This window comes from Balaenoptera acutorostrata, chromosome 19, assembly GCF_949987535.1.
Source record: "Balaenoptera acutorostrata chromosome 19, mBalAcu1.1, whole genome shotgun sequence".
NCBI lineage: Eukaryota > Metazoa > Chordata > Mammalia > Artiodactyla > Balaenopteridae > Balaenoptera > Balaenoptera acutorostrata.
In genome coordinates this window covers 59,950,004-59,973,169 of record NC_080082.1, presented here as the reverse complement: position 1 = coordinate 59,973,169, position 23,166 = coordinate 59,950,004, and the positions used below count along the sequence as shown (strand labels likewise).

At 47.5% G+C, this 23,166-nt stretch overlaps 2 protein-coding genes across 13 annotated transcripts in view; one reads left to right on the top strand and one right to left on the bottom strand.

The window, feature by feature from the left end:
- Window positions 1-14,984, bottom strand: ZNF473 (zinc finger protein 473). Of its 5 annotated transcripts, none has more exons than XM_057533475.1 (5): window positions 14,495-14,984; window positions 11,578-11,733; window positions 9,285-9,411; window positions 6,003-6,092; window positions 1-4,722 (listed from the first exon to the last, which is right to left on the bottom strand). In XM_057533475.1, exons 2-5 carry the CDS (start codon window positions 11,584-11,586, stop codon window positions 2,156-2,158), a joined length of 2,793 nt encoding a protein of 930 aa, XP_057389458.1. In that variant the 5' UTR covers window positions 11,587-11,733; window positions 14,495-14,984; the 3' UTR covers window positions 1-2,155. The 5 variants fall into 5 exon arrangements, with proteins under 5 accessions (XP_057389458.1, XP_007184990.2, XP_007184988.2 ...); XM_007184928.3 differs by having other exon boundaries at window positions 14,547-14,984; XM_007184926.3 differs by having other exon boundaries at window positions 14,586-14,984.
- Window positions 14,199-23,166, top strand: part of VRK3 (VRK serine/threonine kinase 3) — a 47,345-nt gene continuing 38,377 nt past the window's right edge. For 4 of the 8 annotated variants that reach the window (XM_057533581.1, XM_057533582.1, XM_007184918.2 and 1 more), the window contains exons 1-2: window positions 15,113-15,219; window positions 16,525-16,587. The gene's annotated coding sequence lies outside the window, so the exon portion shown is untranslated. Of the gene's footprint in view, window positions 14,260-15,065; window positions 15,220-15,240; window positions 15,260-16,524; window positions 16,588-23,166 lie in introns of those variants that run through there. The other 4 variants (XM_007184919.3, XM_007184917.2, XM_007184920.3 and 1 more) reach the window with 4 other exon arrangements.

Below are 23,166 nucleotides of genomic sequence, written 5' to 3'. Positions count from 1 at the left end.
AGGCCTCTGACCTCTATCTGTGGTGTCAAAACTCTTGGTTGAACATACTTATCAAGTTGAGTTCCCGCCCCTGCCCTGCCCCTTAGGTATATATCAGGCCTGTTGCCCAGATACAACAGGTGGGGAGTTGGACGTTTCCGCCATTTGAAAACCAGTACACTCCCCACTGTGGTGTGAACGGTCAGCCAACAAGGTCCCAGTTTCAATGACAAAACCAACCAGCACAACTCAAGGTGCAAGGTTTGAAAATCCTAAGGGCCCAGAGCACAGACTCCTGAACTTTTTTTAGTACCAAAAATATGAAAGAATATTTAAAGTGTCAAGAGTCCAGTGTCTTTGTAAGACTGTGCTTCAGCAAAGAAGTGACTGGGTCACTTAGCAGGTGGGACACAAAAGCTCAGGGCCGAGGAGGTGCCATCAAGAGAGCTGGTGGTGTGGTTCCGTGAGGTGAGACTCAGCTGTAGAACAAGCCTGGCCAAGGTGAGCAGTGAACTCTGGGGCTCCAACAGGAAGGACTGTGTCCTCACCGGGCTCGCCAACAATCCTCGGGGGACTTGCTGTGACATGAGAGAATGTGTATTTTAAGACGTCACTTGGCAATGGAAACGAGGCCATCCATTTCCCTTTGATTCTAGAAGCTTCAAGGCAAGGGCAGGGCTTACCGTATTGGTGTTCCCCACCCTGGAGCCTAGGGAAGCGCCTGGTGAGTGGCCAACTTGGACAACTGGTAAAGGAGGAACATTCCAGCAGTCGTTTCTGTGCATCACAGTTTTTGCTACCAAGCACATCTTCTGTATAAATGGTGTGAACCGTGTGGAGACAGCAACATCCAATGCAGCTTTCCTAACTGAATCCAGCTGTTTATGGTATTAACTCTCACGATAAATTGGGTCTCATCATTTAACCAACAACTTTAAATGGGAGGAGATTATGGGAAGGGATGGCATGTGGATATGGGAGGGGGTCCTTTTGAGTGAGAGGTTTGGGAGGTTAGGAGTGGAAAGTTCTTGCCATGCGATGTTAGTTTACGTGTTCTTCTTGGCTTTTTGCGGGTTAAGAAAGTACTAGGACAGGGCTTCCCTGGTGGCACAGTGGCTAAGAATCCGCCTGCTAATGCAAGGGACACGGGTTCGAGCCCTGGTCCAGGAAGATCCCGCATGCTGCGGAGCAACTAATCCCGTGCACCACAACTACTGAGCCTGTGCTCTAGAGCCCGCGAGCCACAACTACTGAGCCTGTGTGCCACAACTACTGAAGCCCATGCGCCTAGAGCTGGTGCTCTGCAACAAGAGAAGTCACCGCAATGAGAAGCCTGTGCATCGCAACAAGAAGTAGCCCACACTCGCCGCAACCAGAGAAGAGCCTGTGTGCAGCAACAAAGACCCAACGTAGCCAGATAAATAAATAAATAAAATAATTTTTTTAAAAAAGAAAGAAAGTACTAGGACAGAGCTGAGAAATGGAGGGAAGAAAAAGGCTAGGCTCTTTTTTTTTTTTTTTAAGAGCAAAGTACTGGGTTTTTGGATCCAATGAAGCCAAGGATATTTTGGTGGGAAACTTTAAAAATAAAAGCCATGCACATTATTAGTAATAATGTTAACTGCAGTGAAATAAAGATAGAGGGTTGCTTAGTTTTCTCTTCCTTTTAATGTAAAAGAGTATATTTGTTATATCTGATGCACGTTTGTAGCTCACACTTGGTGAGTACTTACTATGTGCTGGGCACTTAGTTCTAAAGTGCTTTACATCTCTTTATCCTCACAACAGCCCTATGAAGTAGGTAGCTATTATTTTGCCCATCTTACAGACGAGGACACTGAAGCCCTGAAAGGTTTCATGACTTTCCCTAGGTCACTTAGGTGGCAGATGGCAGAGCTGGGATTCAACTCAGCAGACTGGCTCCAGTCTACCTCTGACTTCCAAAGCTCCACAGCTTCTCAATGTTTGTGTTTTCACTGTTTTAATGAAACTCATGCGTGCAAATTTTCTAATCAATCTTTATTAATAAAGAGATTTATTACTCTTGGGGGGGAGGGGCTTACACTGGGATGGTTTCAACTTTAGGCCTCGGATGAACACATTCTCAGATGTCTGGGATCTGCTGCCACCCAGCAGCCATGGGCAGAATTGCTACCTGTTACTTTGGAGTGTGAACTCACTGATGTTGGCTGAGACCTGAGCAGCAGCACAAGGCTTTCTGACAATGTGGACACTGATGTGGTTTCTCCTTGGTGTGAATTCTCTGATGCTGACTGAGATGGGCTCTAAGGCCAAAGGCTTTCCCACACACATCACAAGCATAAGGCTTCTCCCCAGTGTGAGTTCTCTGATGCTGCATCAGATTTGCTTTCTGGGCGAAGGCTTTCCCACATACGGCACACACATAAGGCTTCTCCCCACTGTGAACTCTCTGATGCTTAGAAAGGCACGAGCTCTGGCTGAAGGCTTTCCCACATTCCTGACAAACATAAGGCTTTTCTCCAGTATGAATCCTCCGGTGTCGGATGAGTGCAGCACCCAGGCTGAAGGTTTTCCCACAGTCGCCACATTTGTAGGGTTTCTCACCTGTGTGAACTCTCTGATGCTTAGAAAAGCATGAGCTCTGGCTGAAGGCTTTCCCGCATTCCTGACAAACGTAAGGCTTTTCTCCAGTGTGAACTCTCTGGTGTCGGATGAGTTGAGTGCCCAGGTTGAAGGTTTTCCCACAGTCACCACATTCATAGGGCTTCTCGCCTGTGTGAATTCTCTGATGCTTGGAAAGGCACGAGCTCTGCTGCGATGTTTTCCCACATTCATTTTGCTCAAAGGGCTTCTTTCCTGCCTGAGTTCCCTGATGCTGAACAAGGTGGTTACTGTAGGCAAAGACTTCGTCACACTTGTTAGGTTTAAAGGGCTTCTCTGCAGTTTGGATTAACTGATGTTCTGAGAGACATGCACTTTGGCTGAAGGTCATTCCACATTTGTTACATTGAAAGGGGTGCTCACTCTTATGGGTGGACTGATGTTTGGCAAGGGAGGCACTACGAACGAAGGCCTTTCCACAGTCCCCACATTCATACGGCCTCACTCCAGAGTGGATCCTCTGGTGGCGGATGAGCTGTGAACTTTGGCCAAAGGCCTTCCCACACTGGTTACACTCAAAGGGCTTCACCCTGGCGTGAATCCGCTCGTGCTGAGTCAGGTATTTGCTGCAGCTGAAGGTTTTCTCACATTTGTTACACTTAAAGCGCTTCTCGCTGACCCTTGGAGGCTCTCTCTGCTCTGGGTTCTCATTCAAGATCTTCCTGCTCTTGTCGAGTCCTTGTTTTTCTCTGGTGTGAATGCTCTGGTGGCAAGTTAGGGTCGAGTGGCAAATAAAGCGCTCACCACACTCCTGACATTCGTAGGGGGTTTCCACAGCATGGATTTTCTGGTGCTGAACAAGGTGTTCGTTGTGGCTGAAGGTCTCCTTGCATTCAGCACAGCTGTAGGGCTTTTCTGTGGCGTGAATGGACAGGTGTCGATTTAGGTGGGAGGGCCGGGTGAAACTCTTGATGCATTTGTGGCACTTGTGGGGCCTGTAGCCCGTGTGAACCCTCTGGTGTTCATTAAGGTGAGTGTTCCGGTAAAAGGCTTTCCCACATTTGTTGCATTTGTAAGGCTTCTCGTCGCCCCTGTGAACCTTCTGGTGGGTCTTTAGGGTCAGGATATGGCTGAAGAGTTTCCCACACTCATCGCACTTATAAGGTTTTTCTCCAGTGTGAACAGACTGGTGTTTGACAAGCAAGGAGCTTCGCCTGAAGGCCTTCCCGCACTCCTGACACACAGCAGTCGTTTTTGCAGCATGAATTTTCTGATGTTGGAGGAGGTATTTGTTAAAGTTGAAGATCGCCTTGCATCTGGCACATTCGTAGCGTTTCCGAGTGTGGGTTTTCTGATGCCGGGTGAGATGAAAGGCTCGGCTGAAACTCTCGCCACATTCATTACATTTGTAGGATTTACCACCTGAGGGGGGTTTGTGACGCTCAACAGGCTGTGAGTCGTGACCTGCTGGACCATCACTGTCTTGACTCTTACATGGTTTTTCTTCACTGTGAATGTTCTGATGCCACAGGAGGTGTGTATTCTGACTAGAAGTCTTCCCGCACTTGTTACCCACATAGGACTTGGAGCCTGTGTGAGTCACTGACTGCACAAAAAGGCAAGAACTCTGGTTGACATCTTTCTCATACTCTTGAAGCACAGTGGGGTCCTCCCTAGTGTGAAGAATCCAGTGCTGGATCAGACGGTAGCTCTGGCTGAAGCTCTTCTCACACTGACTACATTTATATGGTTTCTCCCCTCCCTGGATGTTATCCTGCTGGCTCTGGTCTGAGTAGCACCCAAAGTCATTCCCACTTTCCTGAGACTTAGCTGGTGTCAGGCTCCTTTCAGGAAGATCAAGAGTCACAGAACCCGCTCCTGGGCAAAGGAGGGACTTGGGACCAAGGCCTCTCTTGAGTTTGTGGCTCTCGAGTTCATGGCTCTTGCATTCTGTGGGACTTTCCTTGCTGGTAACAACATTGGACTTCAGAAGACTTTCCGGATCTCCGAGCAAACTATCTAACCAGCTCTGGCCTATGCAGGCTTCTTCCAGATGGGAGTTCCAGAGGCCATCCTTGGAAAACATCTCAGTAATCTCCTGGGAGAGTCCTTCTTCCAAGAAGTCCTGTGGCAGAGGAGAGGTCTTGCCCTCAGCGGTGTCTGAAAGAGAGGGCAAGTGCAAATGTCTCCTGTGCCCTGGGGGTTAAAGACGGGAGCTGTACGCTGAGAGCAGACAAAAGGGAGAACAGGTGATGGGTCCTGAGTCAGGCCTATCTGGCAAGGGGATGAAGGAGACGGGGCCAGAGTGGTGATCCAGCTGGAACTGGCATCACAGGAAACAGAGCCCATTTCCAGGAGGATTAAGAGGGAAGCTGGGCAACCTCGAGGGTTCCACAGAGAAGTGGAGGCTCTCAGTGGATATCTCCACCATCACCCCCATCAGCTAAGGCCCACTTCCTAGAGAAGTGCACTCAGTGGAAAAGAGGTATAAATGATAACAATGCAATACGATTGTTACCACGTGGTTATCATTGTAACCACATCCAAAGGTGGTCTGCACGTGGTTACACATGCTTGGAACCAGCCTGGATGTTAAGGTGGCAGAAACAGAAATCCACAGTTGCAGGAGCCTGGGCCTACGTGAAAACACCTGTGCGCTCAATGGGAGGCTACAGAAGGTCCATGCTCACAAGCTCACGAGAGGTGAGCGGAGAATAGAGCTCCAGGCTGATGGCTGGGGTGCAGGCTGAGACTGAGCCGTGCAGCCTCCACTCCGTGGCCTCTGGTTCAGGGGTCCTTCTCCTCATGTTAACAGCCTAACAATGAGAAAAGCCTCCAGTGCCCCAGGCAGGGCCCTGCCTTTGCTTTTTCCTCCTGGGGATGTCTCGACCAGTGTAACACCTGGGAATCCTCACTGCTTGACTGGATCCCCTGGAGAAACCATGGCCTGGAAGAGGGCAGACCTAAGGCTCTTGACAGCATTTAGGCCCAGGCTTGAGTTACTAACAGATGGGCCATCTGCTAGGCCCTGTGGACCAGGAAGGAAGGATGGGCCTGAACGAAAGGGGGGTGAAACAGGTAGACAGGGGGTCCACAGTGCTCAAGGGGCACAAGGCAGGAAGGTGGAGAGACCAACTCAGGGAATGTAAGGCCGACCCCTGCTGAGTCTGGAAGGATGTGGAGGGGACAGAGGAAGGGCACCAGGACAACCACGTGCTGAACACAGCGGCAGGCGGAGATAAGGCATGCAGGGTGAGGGTCCTGGACCTAAAGCCAGTGCGAGGCATAGTGAAGCCCAGAAGCAGGGAATCAAGCTGTCTGGGTAGACAAACTGGGTGGGATGGAGGTCCCAAAGATGGAGGGCCCACAAAGGGCCATGCCCCACGATCCCTCCACCCTCCCGCTCGCTGGGTGCTGGTGGGCCCTCTCTGCCCACTCACCAGGTCCTGTTGACTCTGGGCTTCCTTTCGCCAGGGCTGCCAGCTCTTCCCCATCATCTGGATGGGAGGTCAGGTTGGGTCTGGGGGGATCTGAAGGGAGAGAAGAGCACTGTCACCAACCAGATGACAGCAGCATGGAGGGCCATCTGGCCGCTGAGTGGGAACCTCCCGGCTCTCCTGACTATTCAGCACCTTATCCAGCGCACGGTTCCCAAGGGCCAGATGCAGCACTGGGTGACTCCAGGGACGCCTGCCCTACAGGGTTCCCAGTCCAGTGGAGGAGAGGGACCCGGACAGTCACAATCCAGAGTGATCAGAGCTGTGACAACTGGGCCTGGGAACACAAAGGATCTGTAACAGCTCTTGAGGAATGAGCAGAGTGGCCGGGGAGAGGTAGGTACTTCCTCGGCCATCTGTGATTCGTTCATTCACCCATGGACCACACACGGCCAGAGGCCTCCATGGGCCAGGCCCCGTGATGAAGTGTGTTGGGGTCCCAGAGCTCAATCCCACACTCTACCCCCTGCAAACTTCCTCAAGGAAGGGAGCACAGAGTTATAATCCCTGGGGAAATGTGCTACAGTGGGGAGAAAGCCACTGCTAACTTCAAAGATGAGAGGCCATGAGCCCAGCAAGTAGGCTTCATCTTTTAGCTGAAAGAGGGCAAGGAAAGAGATTCTCCCCTACAGCCTCCAGAAGGAACCAGCTGTGCCCACACCTGGATTTCAGCCAAGGCAGACCCACTTCAAACTTCTGACCTCCACGGGGCTTCCCTGGTGGTGCAGTGGTTAAGAATCCGCCTGCCAATGCAGGGGACACAGGTTCGAGCCCTGGTCTGGGAAGATCCCACATGCCACGGAGCAACTAAGCCCGTGCGCCACAGCTACTGAGCCTGCGCTCTAGAGCCCGCAAGGCACAACTACTGAGCCCGCATGCCACAACTACTGAAGCCCATGCGCCTAGAGCCCGTGCTCTGCAACGAGAAGCCACTGCAATGAGAAGCCCGCGCACCACAACGAAGAGTAGCCCCACTCGCTGCAACTAGAGAAAGCCCGTGCTCAGCAATGAAGACCCAACTCAGCCAAAAGTAAAATAAATAAAATAAATAAATTAAAAACAACCACAAAAAACAAAAAACTTCTGACCTCCAGAACCATCAGTCAGTGTGTGCTGTTTTCAGCCACGTTTGTGGCATCTGCAAGAGCAGCCATAGCAAACGATTACACCACTCATATATATACACACACAAACGTGTGCCAGGGAGTCAAGGGAAACACATTTCTACCATGGATTGTAATTTAAAAATTGCAGACACTGAGATTTGACCTCCCACAAGCTGCTTCTGTAGCACATTGAGCAGTTTGGAGAAAATCTGCCGCAATGCAATAAAATTACATGAAATGATAGTTTTCAGTGTGTAATCCTTTTTTTCCTTTCTAAAAATCTTTTGGAATAAATTATTTTTTCTGCTTTTGGAAAAGAAAGAAGCAAGGAACTTGAGAAGGGGAAATGAGCTGATCAGGATGAGGCGACACGGATGAGGAGCAGCAAGGCTCCACCTAATGTCTCAGCCCTGCCGTTCCCTCCCTGTGTGACACTGCTGTTCACAGCCCAGGGATAACGGTTAGCACCGCAGGCTGCCTGCTCTCATTGGAAAGGCCTGCTCGCAAGGCTGGCCCTTGGCTGGTGTCTGGGAACCTGGATTTCGGGGGTGGAGGGTTCCAGCCTTCCCTAACCACTAAGAGGGGCTCCCTGTGCCCAAACGCCTGCTTCCCTTCGGGGAGTCTAGGATTTGGGTACGTGGCAGGCAGAGGGTGCCTATGCGACCAGCCCCCGGTAAAGAACCTGGGTGCTGGGTCTCTAATGAGCATCCTCGTAGACATTTCATATGTGTTGGCGCACCTGGTTGCTGGGGGAATTAAGCATGTCCCATGTGACTCCATGGGGCGAGGACTCTGGAAGCTGGCGCCGGCCCCCCTGTACTTGGCCCCCCGAGCCTTCCCCTTTTGCTGGCTGTGCTCGCACCCCTTCTCCGTGGTAAGTCATGGCCGTGAGTAGGACCATGCGCCGAGTCCCAAGAGTCCTCCTAGTCAATCACCAAATGTTGGGGTGCTCCTGGGGACTCCCACAGAGCTGGGAAGGTGACTTCCCCTCTTTGAACCTCGATTTCAGGAGGATCAAGAAAACAGGGAGTCAGACTTCCTTGCAGGGTGACTGGAAGATGGGAGGAGAGCATTGTAAGCGCTTGGCCAGCACAAGACCCAGCGCCTGACACAGCGGCTCTTGCTGCTCACTCATCTATTCGGTGAGTCCCCATAGCGGGTACTGGCCGTTCCGGACACGGGGGCTCCACCAGGGAGCAGCACGAGTCCCTGTCCGCAGGAAGCTCCCATCCTGGCAGAGGGAGACAGACCACAAAACGAGCGGTCAGCACATGAAGGAGCAGTGGGCAAGCCAGGCAGGGGAAAAGCAGGGAGTGCTCCTGGGGTTGCAGTTTGTCTTAAAAAAGGGAAGCCCCATGGTGGTGCAGTGGTTAAGAATCTGCCTGCCAAAGTGGGATCCCAATGTCGGCTCCTCCCGGACCAGGGATCGAACCTGGTCTGGGAAGATCCCACATGCCACGGAGCAACTGAGCCTGTACGCCACAACTACTGAGCCCGCAAGACACAACTACTGAGCCCACGTGCCACAACTACTGAAGCCCACGCACCTAGAGCCTGTGCTCCACAAGAGAAGTCACCACAATGAGAAGCCTGTGCACGGCAACGAAGAGTAGCCCCCACTCGCCGCAACTAGAGAAAGCCCACACACAGCAACAAAGTCCCAACGCAGCCAGAAATAAATAAATTTTTTTTTTTAAGGGAAAAAAAAAAAGGGGGGAAGCCCTGAGTCAGGGAGGGGACAGAGGAGAGCAAATGCAAAGATTCCTAAGTGTCAGCTGGAGGAATTCCTCTACCATGATGAAGAGGAAAGGCAGGGGCCAGATCAGGGTTTCTCAACCTGGGCACTACTGCCATTTGGGGTCGGATAATCCCTGCATTCTGGGATATGTGGCAGCACCTCTGGGCTCCACCTACTGGATCCCAGGAGCACACCCACCACTGCCAACTGGTGACAATCAAAAAGGTCGCCAGGCATTGCCAATGTTGCAGAATTGGCCAGCTGAGTACGCTGGTCTGAGGCGCTCAGGAGGCAGGGGCTCATTCCATGGGTGACAAGAGAGCCACGGGTGATCACCGAGCAGGGCAGTGACAGGCCCTTGGGGCTGGGGTGGACACTCACTCAGCAGGAAGAGGTCCTGGTAGTTGTCCAGTGCCGTGTCCCAGAACAGGTCCCCCTGGTCCAGCCCCAGCTGCTCCCAGTCCTCCAAGGTGAAGTCCATGGCTACGTCCTTGAGGGTCGCAAATTCCTGGAATGCAACACACTGTCAGTGATGACTGCAGGGCTGGGGTCAGGGAGGGGCCAACGGCTCACTCAGCACCCCCAGCCCCCCACGCGCCAGGCCTTTGGCAAAAGTCGTCTTGTGAGAACCTTCAGATGTAAGAGACTGGGCATCCCCGTATTTTCTAGGCAAGGACAAGGAGTCTTGAAGAGGAGACATGAGGTTCCCTCAAGGTCACAGAGGTGGGTCTCCCTGATCCTGACATCCATCTACCTTGGCTTTTGGTTTTTTCAGTGTTTGTTGAAGATTTTAAGTTTTCTTTTTTTTAATTTATTTTATTTATTTATTTATTTATTATTTATATATTTTATTTATTTATTTATTTATTTATTTATTTATTTTATTTGGGTCTTTGTTGCTCCATGTGGGCTTTCTCTAGTTGCGGAGAGCAGGGGCTACTCTTCGTTACGGTGTGCAGGCTTCTCATTGCAGTGGCTTCTCTTGTTGCGGAGCATGGGCTCTAGGTGCGCAGGCTTCAGTAGTTGTGACACGGGTTCTAGAGCGCAGGCTCAGTAGTTGCAGCACGTGGGCTTAGTTGCTCTGCAGCACGTGGGATATTCCCGGACCAGGGCTTGAACCCATGTCCCCTGCATTGGCAGGCGGATTCTTAACCACTGCGCCACCAGGTAAGCCCAAGATTTTAAGTTTTTTAAATTAAAAAAAATTTTTTTTAAATTATAGTTGATTTACAATGTTGTGTTAATTTCTGCTGTACAGCAAAGTGATTCAGTTATACATATACATTCTTTTTCACATTCTTTTCCCTTATGGTTTATCACAGGATACTGAATATAGCTCCCTGTAGAGCCTTGTTGTTTATCCATTCTATATATAATAGTTTGCATCTGCTAATCCCAAACTCCCAACCCTTCCCTCCCCCACCCCCTCCCACTTGGCAACCACAAGTCTGTTCTGTGTCTGTGAGCCTGTTTCTGTTTCATTTACTCATTCCACAAACACCTGGAGGAACTTCCCCGGTGGCGCAGTGGATAAGACTCTGCACTCCCAGTGCAGGGGGCCCAGGTTCCATCCCTGGTCAGGGAACTAGATCCCACGTGCATGCCACAACTAAGGAGCTGGCAAGCAGCAACTAAGGAGCCCATCTGCCACAACTCAGACCCAGCGCAAACAAATAAATATTAAAATACAAACAAACAAAAAATATCTTGAGGCTTCCTGTGTGCCAGGCCGGTGATGGTCCCTGGGGACCCAGAGATGAGTCCCAATCAGTACCTGTCCCCATGGAGCGCCAAGTCTCGTGGGGCTGACAGATATGGTCAGGGACACCCCATCCAGGTGGATTTGTGCTACAGCGGAGGCAGCAGGGGTGATATGGGAGACCAGAGCGGGGAGGAGCTGACGCTGCCCAGGGAAGGTGGGCGGAATGAGCTGGGTCTTGAAGGCTGTGGAAGACTCACCAGCCAGAGATGGTGGGCGGGGTATATTCTAGCAGAGGGAGGAGCCTGACCAAAGGCGGGAAGCTGGAAAGTACAGAGTAACATTTTACCACCAGGCCAAGAAGGGAGTACGGCGTGTGTGGGGACACGGAGAAGACAGGGTGGAGGGGGGCAGGACCCAGGTCACGCAGGGATGGGCTCAGAAACCTGGATTTTATCCTATAGGCAATAAGGATTCCTGGAAGGATACTGAGCAGCAGAGCGACAGTGTGAGGGCTTTCCTTTAAGAAGATCGAGTTGGGGGACCTCCCTGGTGGTGCAGTGGTTAAGAATCCACCTGCCAATGCAGGGGATATGGGTTCGAGCCCTGGTCCAGGATGATCCCACATGCCGCGGAGCAACTAAGCCCGTGCACCACAACTACTGAGCCTGCGCTCTAGAGCCCTTGAGCCACAACTACTGAAGCCTGCGCGCCTAGAGCCTGTGCTCCGCAACAAAGAGAAGCCACCACAATGAGAAGCCCGCGCACCGCATCGAAGAGTAGCCTCCACTCGCTGCAACTAGAGAAAGCCTGCGCACAGCAATGAAGACCCAACGCAGCCAAAAATAAATAATTGATTTTTTTAAAAAAAGATCGAGTTGGGGACCATGATAAGACAGTGAGCCAGAACAAGGCAGGCCAGCTGTGCAGCCTTTGGGGATGATGGGTTAGGATAGGGAGGGACCCTCGACTCACCTCAGCCATAGCCAGTGGGGGCCCAGCAGCCCAGTCCTCCTTTAAGCTCCCCGTCCTGGGAGAAACTGTCCTTTCCTCCTAGGGCTGACTCTGGCCATGCTGGAGGAGCCCCCAAAACGTCCAGAAGCAGGAGGAGGAGTCAGAACATAAGTCTTCCTGCAGGAATCACAACAATTGTATTTATTGAAACCACCCCAGCCCCACGTTTCTCCTGTGCTTCAGAGCCTGCAAGGCCACTTCACAACCCTTCTTAGCACTCACAGTCAGTAAATACAGCCAGTAAATACCCACTTGGGAGAGGTGGAGATTCAGATCTATCACCGTGGTGGAACCTTCTGTCTTGCTCCCCACTGTGTGCACAGTGCCTGGCACACAGTAGGGATTTTTAAAATATTTGTTGACAGAACACATGTGTCTCTAACTGAACCCCTGGGACGATGCTTCTGATATTTCTGATTATCATCTCTAAGACTTGAGTCCAGGTGAGCCTCCAAGACTGTTGATGTTTCTTCAACCTTTTTTTTTAAACCATGACCCACAGTAACACAGACAATATATACCATGACTACTCATTTGCATACATAACTGAACAAAAGCTTCATGAAACAATACTTCATCTTACAAAGTAGGATGGCCTGGGATGTTTACCATTCTGGTTGCTTTTATTTTACTTCATTACAAAAAATTATGGTCACTGCCCCCCGAGTTATTTTCATGACCCATAGTATGCAAAACACTCTACCACTGGTGCGGCCACTGTGTATTTCCTAAGCAGCATATATCTATGGGGTGTCGAAAGCATTCCATATCATGAATCAGCAACGACACAGGTCCACAATTCTTAAGTCTCTGGGGCCAGGTATGCTTTGAATTCAGAAATTTTCAGATTTTAAAAAGATGATCCAGGGACTTCCCTGGCGGTCCAATGGTTAAGACTTCGCCTTCCAATGCAGGGGTTGTGGGTTCGATCCCTGGTTGGGGAGCTAAGATCCCACATGCCTCATGGCCAAAAAACCAAAACATAAAACGGAAGCAATATGGTAACAAATTCAATAAAAACTTTAAAAAATGGTCCACATCAAAAAAAAAAATCTTAAAAAAAAAAAAAGGTGATCCACCATATATATGGTGTATTTCATTAGAATCCCAATGCAGTGGGGCGGGGGGAGGGCGCTGGCGGGAGCATTTCATAATTGAATACTTTGATATTTCTAGAACAGAGGTATCAATATTCACTCTAGGTAGGATAATTAACAGTAATAGATCACAGCAGTTCTAGTCAGTTGTGGGCACCAAATCCATGGAAGAAAATGTTTGGTTTTCAGAGCATTCTAGATTTTGTGACTGCAGATAAGGGAATGTGGAAGACCTATAATAAGTGCTAACATTTTACCCAACGAGGATTTCCCTCATGACAGAGGTTAAGCCGTGACTTTTTAGTATAATTTGATCCACAGATTTTTAAAATTTTATTTTATTGAAGTAAAGTTGATTTACAATGTTGTGTTAGTTTCTGGTACACAGCAAAGTGATTCAGTTATTTATATATATGTACATACAGTATATGTGTGTATATATATATATTCTTTTTCATATTCTTTTCTATTATGGTTTACTACAGGATATTGAATGTAGTTCCCTGTGCTACATAGTAGGACCTTGTTGTTTATCCAGTGTATATATAATAGTTCGCATCTGCTAATCCCAAACTCCCAATGTGTCCCTCCCCCAGGCCCCCTCCCCCTTAACAACCACAAGTCTGTTCCCCATGTCCAATCCACAGATGTTTTATCTGGTCTGAGTTGGCACAGAGTGTTTTGACAGAAAATTCTTTTAAGTAATCCCAAACTTAAAAGCTGGGAGATTTCACCTAAAAATTTGATTTCCAGCTTCTGAAAAATCCTAGGATTTGGCCACATGGGGTCTGCATTCCCACGAAGCTAGTTTGTGTGATGCTGTTTAGAGCTACCCCCGCACCCCGCTTTAGATGGGGTGAGCCCTCCCAGATGCCCCACAGCCCTCACCCAGACCTCTTCTCTCCTTTTCCTTATCTGCCTGACGCTCATAGACATCTGAGTTTGAGAACTCTACGTACAGTTTCCAGATCCCGTTCTGTCCACATCTCATACACTCTCAGCCCTGGGACGGAAGAAACTGGAGCCCTGATGCAAAGCTCAAGGTCACCCAGCCTGTCATAATAACTTGAGACAAATGGGACTGGAAAGCCTTAGGCCCTGAGTCAGGGAGTCTTGCCTCTTCCTGGTGTGGGACCATGGCCAGATCATTCACCCTTTCTGTGCCTGTTTCTACATGTACAAAATGGGGCAGATACAACTCATCCACAATCTCTTGTCTACAATTCTGAAAACGTAAGGCTCTGAAAACCAGAACTTTATTCAAAAATTGGCAGCCAAACTGAACCCGAATTGCTACAGGCTATGTATGCTCTTTATTCCCCTCCAGTGTGAATATTCATGCCTTTTCCGGCAGAAATACTCGATTTCCAAGAATTGCCCCAGATCTCGCTTGGGGGTGTTGCCTAATTATGAAACATGCACCCTATTAACTCTCTAAATTCTGAAAAATTCTGATTCCCGAGATGATCCTGGTGGCTGCGGAGCTGACAAGAGAAAATGCGAGGACAGAGCGGCGCCTGGCACACAGAAAACGCCCAAATAAATGGTAAATATCTTGACTTTCTAAGGAACTCCCATTCATTCATCCCTCAAGATCCGACCCAGCTCTGCCAAAGACTTAAGGCAACTCACCCCCTCCTTCAGCCTCAGTTTGCTCACCCAAGAATAAAATAAAATAGAATCGATCCTCTCAGGGCTGCTGGTGAGAGATGGAAACCACTTCAGCAAGATCCTGGCTCGTAACTCCGAACAAGGACTAAAGACTCCACCTAGATACCCACAGCCCAAGGCGACTCGCCCAGTGCCGAAGTCGCCCCAAAAGCATTCCGTCACCTCTCGTCTTCAGCGATCCCAGCCCCGGCGTCTCCTCACCTCGAGACTGCGGTCAGCCGGGTTAAAAGACTCGACCCCAAACGGGTGGGAGCGGAAGACCCAACTCCTCTGACACGCGCCTCCCCGCAGCCACTTCCGGTGCCGGGAGAATCTCTTCGGAGCTACTCCCCACCCAGGAGCCTCCGCGCCAGCCCCAGGACCCCGTTTCCCAGAGAGCTATGGGGACGCCTTATCTTGTCTTCCCATCTCCACCCGCTTCTTCGTCCTTAGAGGCCCCGCTGAGCACACTGCGAAATAAGAGTAGAAAGAGACTCGGCATCAGGTGGCATCTGGGTATTTAGTTCATCCCTCCTTACGATTGGCTCCACGTTGGCATATGCGCAGTAGAACCAGGAAGCGTTCCACAGAAAGTGGAATGGGGTTGGGCGATGAGGGAATAATCCCTCCCCCAGCCCTGAGTCAGAGGGCTGGTCTGCCGCGAAGGTGCCTGGGAAATGGAGTTCTCAGGCAGGCACAGCCCGCGGGCAGTCCGGAGGTCTGCGTAGGCTGCGCCGGCGCAGTCCTCCCGCGAGGGAGAGGATGCGCGCGCAGCGCCCTCCGCCCAAGCGGAAGTTTTCGCAGGGCAACTGAGAAGGTGAGTCCCAGTTCCCCTGGAGGGTCCGAGAGTCTGGCTGTAAGTATGTGCTTCCGCACTACGCTCACCAAATCTAGAGGTGAGGGGAAGGAGAAGCGGAGCAGGGGGAGGTCTCCTGATACTCTAGCCAGAGTTCGGTCGTGGTGCCTGTGACGTCAGCGCGACTTTTTGTGGGAGGCGGAGCCCCTGGGAGCGGGGGTCGGGGGTCGGGATGAGAGAAGCTTCTGGTCTCCGAAATAACCTGACGGCTCCAACTGTCCCCAGCTTCTTCGGGCTCTTGGTGACAGGCGTAGCTACGACGGAGACGGGCGGAGCTAATGGGGAGTTCGACAGACGCCCCGCCGTGGTACTACGTCATCCCTGGTTTCCGCGGAGGACGGGGCCGAGGCGAATCCCGTCACCTAGATGATTAGCCCTCCTGCCCTAAGTTAGAGTATAATCTTTAGCTCTTCCAGGAAGGGCACAGTATTTAACACATAGCAGATATTCAGTAAATGTTTGTTGAGTAAGTAAAGAAAATGGGTGAATGAATGATAAAGACTGGCCTGAGTGTTGGAGCTTTGGCTTTGAGTCCTGAGCTAGCCATATGACCTTGGACCGGTGACTTCAACACTGAGACTCCCTTCTTTCTTCCATACATATTTATTGAGAGTTTAGTATAGCTCTACTTCCACGTGACGTATTAAACAGTTGCTTGCTTATTTGATTATTAAACTTGCCTTCCCCCACTAGAATGAGCTTTGTCGGGTCAGGAGCCTTGTTTGTTTCCTTTGCTGCTGTATCCCCAGTAGCAGGCACATATTAGGAGTTCAGTGAATAATTATTGAGCGAATGAATGAATGAACAAACTTAGGACATGTTGGCTACATAGCCAATGCTCAATAAACATTAACCATTATCTTTTTTTTTTTTTTTAACCATTATCTTTTTAAAAAATAAATATTTATTTATTTATTTGCCTGCGTTGGGTCTTCGTTGCTGCACTCAGGCTTTCTCTAGTTGTGGCGAGTAGGGGCTACTCTTCTTTGCGGTGCGCGGGCTTCTCATTGGGTGGCTTCTCTTGTTGCGGAGCAGAGGCTCTAGGCGCGCGGGCTTCAGTAGTTGTGGCACGTGGGCTCAGTAGTCGTGGCTTGTGGGCTCTAGAGCACAGTCTCAGTAGTTGCAGCACATGGGCTTAGTTGCTCCGTGGCATGTGGGATCTTCCCGGATCAGGGCTCGAACCCATGTCCCCTGATTGGCAGGCGGATTCTTAACCACTGCGCCACCAGGGAAGTCCCAACCGTTATCTTTTACTTACATGTGCAGCAAACCTGAGTCAGCCTCTCCATCTCTTTTCACTTACAGGACACAGTTAAGATGGAGTTTCCAGCCCAGTGAGTCTGAGGGCCAGACCGTGACCCCATAAAGGTACCATCCCCTGGGGCATATGCCCCTTAAGTCCTATTCCCCACCAACGGCCTGCTCCTGCTCCATTTCCTGTGTGTTACTGCTCGCAGACTTCACTCCCAGGAGAAAGGTTATCAGCGGCGTGGCAGTGGTCCAGGCACTTGCCCATTCCTAGAGGCCGTCTTTATCCAACGGCACTTGGCACCTGGGGAAATTCCACTGAAACCGCCTCAAATTTTAAAACTTTTATTTACATAAGTAACCTAGCACAGTCTTAAGTGTATTAGTCAGACTAGGCTAGACCATGCTGCAGTAACAATGACCCCCAAATCTCAGTAGCTTAACCCAGAGAACAGTTTCTCACTCATACAAGATCTGGAGCAACTCTCCAGGGTAGCTGTCCTCTAGACAGTTTTTTTTTGTTTGTTTGTTTTGTTTTGTTTTGTTTATTCTATTTTAGAAAGTTACTACTTGTTAAAAAAAACACCCACCTGAGGAAAAGTTTGGATATAGAAACCAAACAGATCAGGATTTGACTTCTGATTCTGCCTTTTCCTGTTTGTAAAATGTCCTGCAAGCTATTGAATTTCTTTGCATTTCCTCATATGTAAAATAAGGGTAATAATAAAGAATTGCAGAACTTTTGTACTGATTAGAAATAATATGTGTTAGAAGGTAGACATTGATGAAGTGCCGGTTACGTAACTAGATCATGAACTGCCAGGGGTGGAGGCTAATGGAGATTCCTATTTGACTGGGGCTATCACAGTTCGCCCAATTATCCCATGGTAATTACTATTAGCACCGCTTATCATTCTCAAATCCTTTGAGTTGGATGATAAATTACATGATGGCCTATTATAAGCCATGCTAAGGACTTTGGACTTTGTGCCAAAACTGGTAGGATGATACTGAGGGTGAAGAGTGTGCCCCGGGGTAGTACGGCTTCTGAAATTTTCACCGACCACAGGGAATGTCTGCATACGTAGTTACGTGTGCCTGTTTCAAGAGTAAACAGTGGTACAAACCTAGAAGAAAGAGACTCAAATGGTCTAAGGAAGCACTGAAAGATGAGTCTGGTGATGAAGGGAGACACAGGTATGAAGTGAGGCCACCATGGAGCTGAGCTTTGTACAGCTGCCTGCCTCTCTTCTGTTGCTGATTTGTTTGCTTTTTAAATTTCAGTACTGACAAGTATAAAACTGCTTGAATAGTCCCAAGAATTCAGATTAAATTGGATTCACTAGCTAATACAGTGTTATTATTAGGGACTGAATCATTCACTCTGAAACCGTTACCTGATGCATTTCAGAAATAAACCTTTAGTAGAGGTGCCACTTTCCCTGTTTTTATTTGCTGGATGAATTTCAAACTTCAGCAGGTCCTGTTGCGTGTGAAGTAGAGGGCAGGATCATCCCTATGCGCATAGGCAGACACGAAAGGGCATCCCCAGGTAAAGATTTATTTCCCCTTTGATTTCTTCAGTGATCTCTTGGTTATTTAGTAACGTATTGTTTAGCCTCCATGTGTTTGTCTTTTTTACGTTTTTTTCCCTGTAATTCATTTCTAATCTCACAGCGTTGTGGTCAGAAAAGTTGCTTGATATGATTTCAATTTTCTTAAATTTACTGAGGCTTGATTTGTGACCCAAGATGTGATCTAGCCTGGAGAATGTTCCGTGCGCACTGGAGAAGAACGTGTAATCTGCTGTTTTTGGATGGAATGTCCTATATATATCAATTAAATCTATCTGGTCTATTGTGTCATTTAAAGCTTCTGTTTCCTTATTTCTTTTCATTTTGGATGATCTGTCCATTGGTGTAAGTGAGGTGTTAAAGTCCCCCACTATTATTGTGTTACTGTCGATTTCCTCTTTTATAGCTGTTAGCAGTTGCCTTATGTATTGAGGTGCTCCTATGTTGGGTGCATATATATTTATAATTGTTATACCTTCTTCTTGGATTGATCCCTGGATCATTATGTAGTGTCCTTCCTTGTCTCTTGTAACATTCTTTATTTTAAAGTCTATTTTATCTGATATGAGTATAGCTACACCAGCTTTCTTTTGATTTCCATTTGCATGGAATATCTTTTTCCATCCCCTCACTTTCAGTCTGTATGTGTCCCTAGGTCTAAAGTGGGTCTCTTGTAGGCAGCATATATATGGGTCTTGTTTTTGTATCCATTCAGCCAGTCTATGTCTTTTGGTTGGGGCATTTAATCCATTCACGTTTAAGGTAATTATCGATATGTATGTTCCTATGACCATTTTCTTAATTGTTTTGGGTTTGTTTTTGTAGGTCCTTTTCTTCTCTTGTGTTTCCCACTTAGAGAAGTTCCTTTAGCATTTGTTGTAGAGCTGGTTTGGTGGTGCTGAATTCTCTTAGCTTTTGCTTGTCTGTAAAGCTTTTGATTTCTCCATCAAATCTAAATGAGATCCTTGCCGGGTAGAGTAATCTTGGTTGTAGGTTCTTCCCTTTCATCACTTTAAGTATATCATGCCACTCCCTTCTGGCTTGCAGAGTTTCTGCTGAGAAATCAGCTGTTAACCTTATGGGAGTTCCCTTGTATGTTATTTGTCGTTTTTCCCTTGCTGCTTTCAATAATTTTTCTTTGTCTTTAATTTTTGCCACTTTGATTACTATGTGTCTTGGCATGTTTCTCCTTGGGTTTATCCTGTATGGGACTCTCTGCGCTTCCTGGACTTGGGTGGCTTTTTCCTTTCTCATGTTAGGGAAGTTTTCGACTATAATCTCTTCAAATATTTTCTCTGGTCCTTTCTCTCTCTCTTCTCCTTCTGGGACCCCTATAATGCGAATGTTGTTGCGTTTAATGTTGTCCCAGAGGTCTCTTAGGCTGTCTTCATTTCTTTTCATTCTTTTTTCTTTAGTCTGTTCCGCAGCAGTGAATTCCACCATTCTGTCTTCCAGGTCACTTATCCGTTCTTCTGCCTCAGTTATTCTGCTATTGATTCCTTCTAGTGTAGTTTTCATTTCATTTATTGTATTGGTCATCTCTGTTTGTTTGTTCTTTAATTCTTCTAGGTCTTTGTTAATCATTTCTTGCATCTTCTCAATCTTTGCCTCCATTCTTATTCTGAGGTCCTGGATCATCTTCACTATCATTATTCTGAATTCTTTTTCTGGAAGGTTGCCTATCTCCACTTCATTTAGTTGTTTTTCTGGGGTTTTTTCTTGTTCCTTCACCTGGTGCATAGCCCTCTGCCTTTTCATCTTCTCTATCTTTCTGTAACTGTGGTTTTTGGTCCACAGGCTGCAGGATTGTAGTTTTTCTTGCTTCTGCTGTCTGCCCTCTGGTGGTTGAGGCTATCTAAGAGGCTTGATGGGAGGCTCTGGTGGTGGGTAGAGCTGACTGTTCTCTAGACAGTTTTGATCTTGTGGCTGTAACATCACACAAGGGTTTCTGGTTTGTCATGGCCCGAAGGGAGAAGTGATGGTGACTCTTCTAACTTAAAAAAATGCTCACCAGTATTTATATCTTTGAAAAGCTAGAGATGTCCGTTTAAGTGTTATTACCAGGAGAGCAAATGATTAAGTCACACGACCAATCAGGATTACAACCTTAGAGGCTAAAGAACACTTGGCGACAGTTTTGAAATCATATGTCTTACACAACTTGTGTAAAATAACAGAAGGGCAGTTTTATGCCACAGCATGGTTTGTGCTCTTCTGCAGGCCAAGGGGAAGAGAACCCTTTTCTCCTCTGGTTGAGATTTCTTTCATGGGCTGTTTGGACGGCCTGTGTGTTTCAAGGACAAGCACTGGAATTCCATGAGTTAGCACCAAGAGGAAATGGAGAGACCTGAGAGGCTCAGAACTTAGGATGTGGAAAGAGAAAAGGGAGGAATAGAAACATTAACAAATGGAAGATGATAAGTGGGATATAGGGCATGATAGGGTAATAACAACCACTAACATAAAAGGCTTTCTGTGGGCCGGGCCCCTGTTCTTAGCAATTGATAGAAATGTATTGCATTTAGGCCACCAGCCACTCTGTCAGACAGGAATTGTTAAAAGCCCCGTTTTACCATTGGGCAGACTGAAGCATAGAGAGGTTAAGTAACATGCCCAGCAAGGAGCACATCTGGAGTTCAAATCCAGGCAGCCTGGGACCAGAGCCTGTAATTTTAAGGACTCTACTGTTTGCAGTCGCAACAGAAACCAGTCTTTACAGTGAATAAAGGAAAAGGTTTTAATTAGACTGAGCCAGACACAGAAAGATAAATATGGCATGATCTCACATATATGTGGAATCTAAAAACAAAGTGTCAAACTCATAGTAGCAGTGAGTGGAGCGGTGCTTACCAGAGGCTGTGGGGGAAAAGAGATATTGATCAAAGGGTATAAACTTCCCATTATAAGATGAATAAATTCTGGAGACCTAATGTATAGCATGGCAGCTATAGTAAATAATAACTAATTGTATACTTGAAATTTGCTGAGAGAGTAGATCTCAAGTGTCCTTACCACACACACACACACACACACACACACACAAATTGGAACTATAAGAGGTGATGGATATGTTAATTAGTTTGATTGTGGTGATAGTTTCATAATGTATACTGTTAACCAGACTTTCAGAAACGGAGACTGACTGAAATAAAGAGGCATTCATTTGGGGTTTGTTGGGACTGCAGCCCAGGAGGCCCAGATTCAAGAAGTACTTGAGGGCATCCTAATAAAGAAATACATATATACGTATTACAATTAAAAAAAAAAGAAGAAGAAGCAACTTGAATTGTGTTGCACTGGACTACAAATGAAGGAAGCTTCCAAAGGCAAAAACTGCAAAGCCACAATTAGTTACATTAGTTGTTTATCAAGAATTACAATTAGAGGGGCTTCCCTGGTGGCGCAGTGGTTGAGAATCCGCCTGCCAATGCAGGGGACATGGGTTCGAGCCCTGGTCTGGGAAGATCCCACATGCCACGGAGCAACTAGGCCCGTGAGCCACAACTACTGAGCCCGCGCGTCTGGAGCTTGTGCTCCTCAACAAGAGAGGCTGCGACAGTGAGAGGCCCGCGCACCGCGATGAAGAGTGGCCCCCACTTGCCACAACTTGAGAAAGCCCACGCACAGAAACGAAGACCCAACACAGCCATAAATAAATAAATAAATAAATAAATAATTAAAAAAAAAAAAAAGTCCCATACTATTAAAAAAAAAAAAAAGAATTACAATTAGATGATACAGCCACTATGGAGAACAGCATGGAGCTTCCTTAAAAAACTAAAAACAGAACTACCATACGACCCAGCAATCCCGCTACTGGGCATATACCCTGAGAAAACCATAATTCAAAAAGAGTCATGTACCACAATGTTCATTGCAGCACTATTTACAATAGCCAGGATATGGAAGCAACCTAAGTGTCCATCGACAGTTGAATGGATGAAGAAGATGTGGCACGTATATGCAATGGAATATTACTCGGCCATAAAAAGAAACAAAATTGAGTTATTGGTAGTGAGGTGGATGGACCTAGAGTCTGTCATACAGAGTGAAGTAAGTCAGAAAGAGAAAAATAAATACCATCTGCTAACGCATATGTATGGAATCTAAAAAAAAAAGGTTCTGAAGGGGCAGGACAGGAATAAAGATGCAGACGTAGAGAAAGAAATTGAGGACACGGGGAGTGGGAAGGGTAAGCTGGGACGAAGAGAGTGGCATGGACATATATATGTACACTACCAAATGTAAAATAGGTAGTGGAAAGCAGCCGCATAGCACAGGGATATCAGCTTTGTGATCACCTAGAGGGGTGGGATAAGGAGGGTGGGAGGGAGACGCAAGAGGGAAGAGATACGGGGATATATGTATATGTATAGCTGATTCACTTTGTTATAAAGCAGAAACTAACACACCATTGTAAAGCAATTATACTCCAATAAAGATGTTAAAAAAAAATCAAGCTGGCAAGAAGTAGGGTGTTTGTTAAGCAAGGATTGGTTGGGGTCAGAATGGTTGCATGTTTACAAGGGGGAACAACCCTGAGACACAAGGTTCCAGGTAGCAGATGTTGTTTTGAAAATGGTGGGTGTCCTTGGGTTAGGTCTAGTTCACAGAAAGTTCAAGTTCTCAGTGTTGCAGGGAAGTCCTGAGACCAGATCCTCAATGGCTGCCCAGTTCCATTTTTGTATGTCTGAACTGTGATCACTCCGTTATAATTTTAATTTGTCATATATACATATATGGCAAATTAGAATTACTTATATATATATACACACGCATATATAGACAAGTTGTACACTTTAAATATAGACAGTTGTTAATTGTCAAAGATAAGTAAAAGTAAAAAGAAAAGAACTTTGTCTTGCAAGGCAAAATGAAGTCACGAGCACAAGTTTATTTTGACTTCGATTTTGATATCCCAGCTTATAACTGGGACTGTACACTGAATCTTAGAATAAAAAACAAATAAAATAATTTTGCTTTTTTCTTTCGCTATTTAAAATATATTCATTGGAAATGCCTATTGCACTGTCATCCCTGTTGAGTTTCTCTGCTTCATTTATGAACTAGTTTCATCCTGCTCTTATGGGCTAAGTTGTATCCTGCAAAAATTCATATTTTTAGG

Excerpts from the sequence above, each read along its gene's own strand:
- ZNF473 (XM_057533475.1), bottom strand. Across the intron at positions 6,093-9,284 it reads CCAGGACCTCTTCCTGCTGA|ATCCCCCCAGACCCAACCTG; the intron begins GTGAGTGTCCAC and ends CTCTCCCTTCAG. Across the intron at positions 4,723-6,002 it reads CCCAGAGTCAACAGGACCTG|ACACCGCTGAGGGCAAGACC; the intron begins GTGAGTGGGCAG and ends CCTCTCTTTCAG.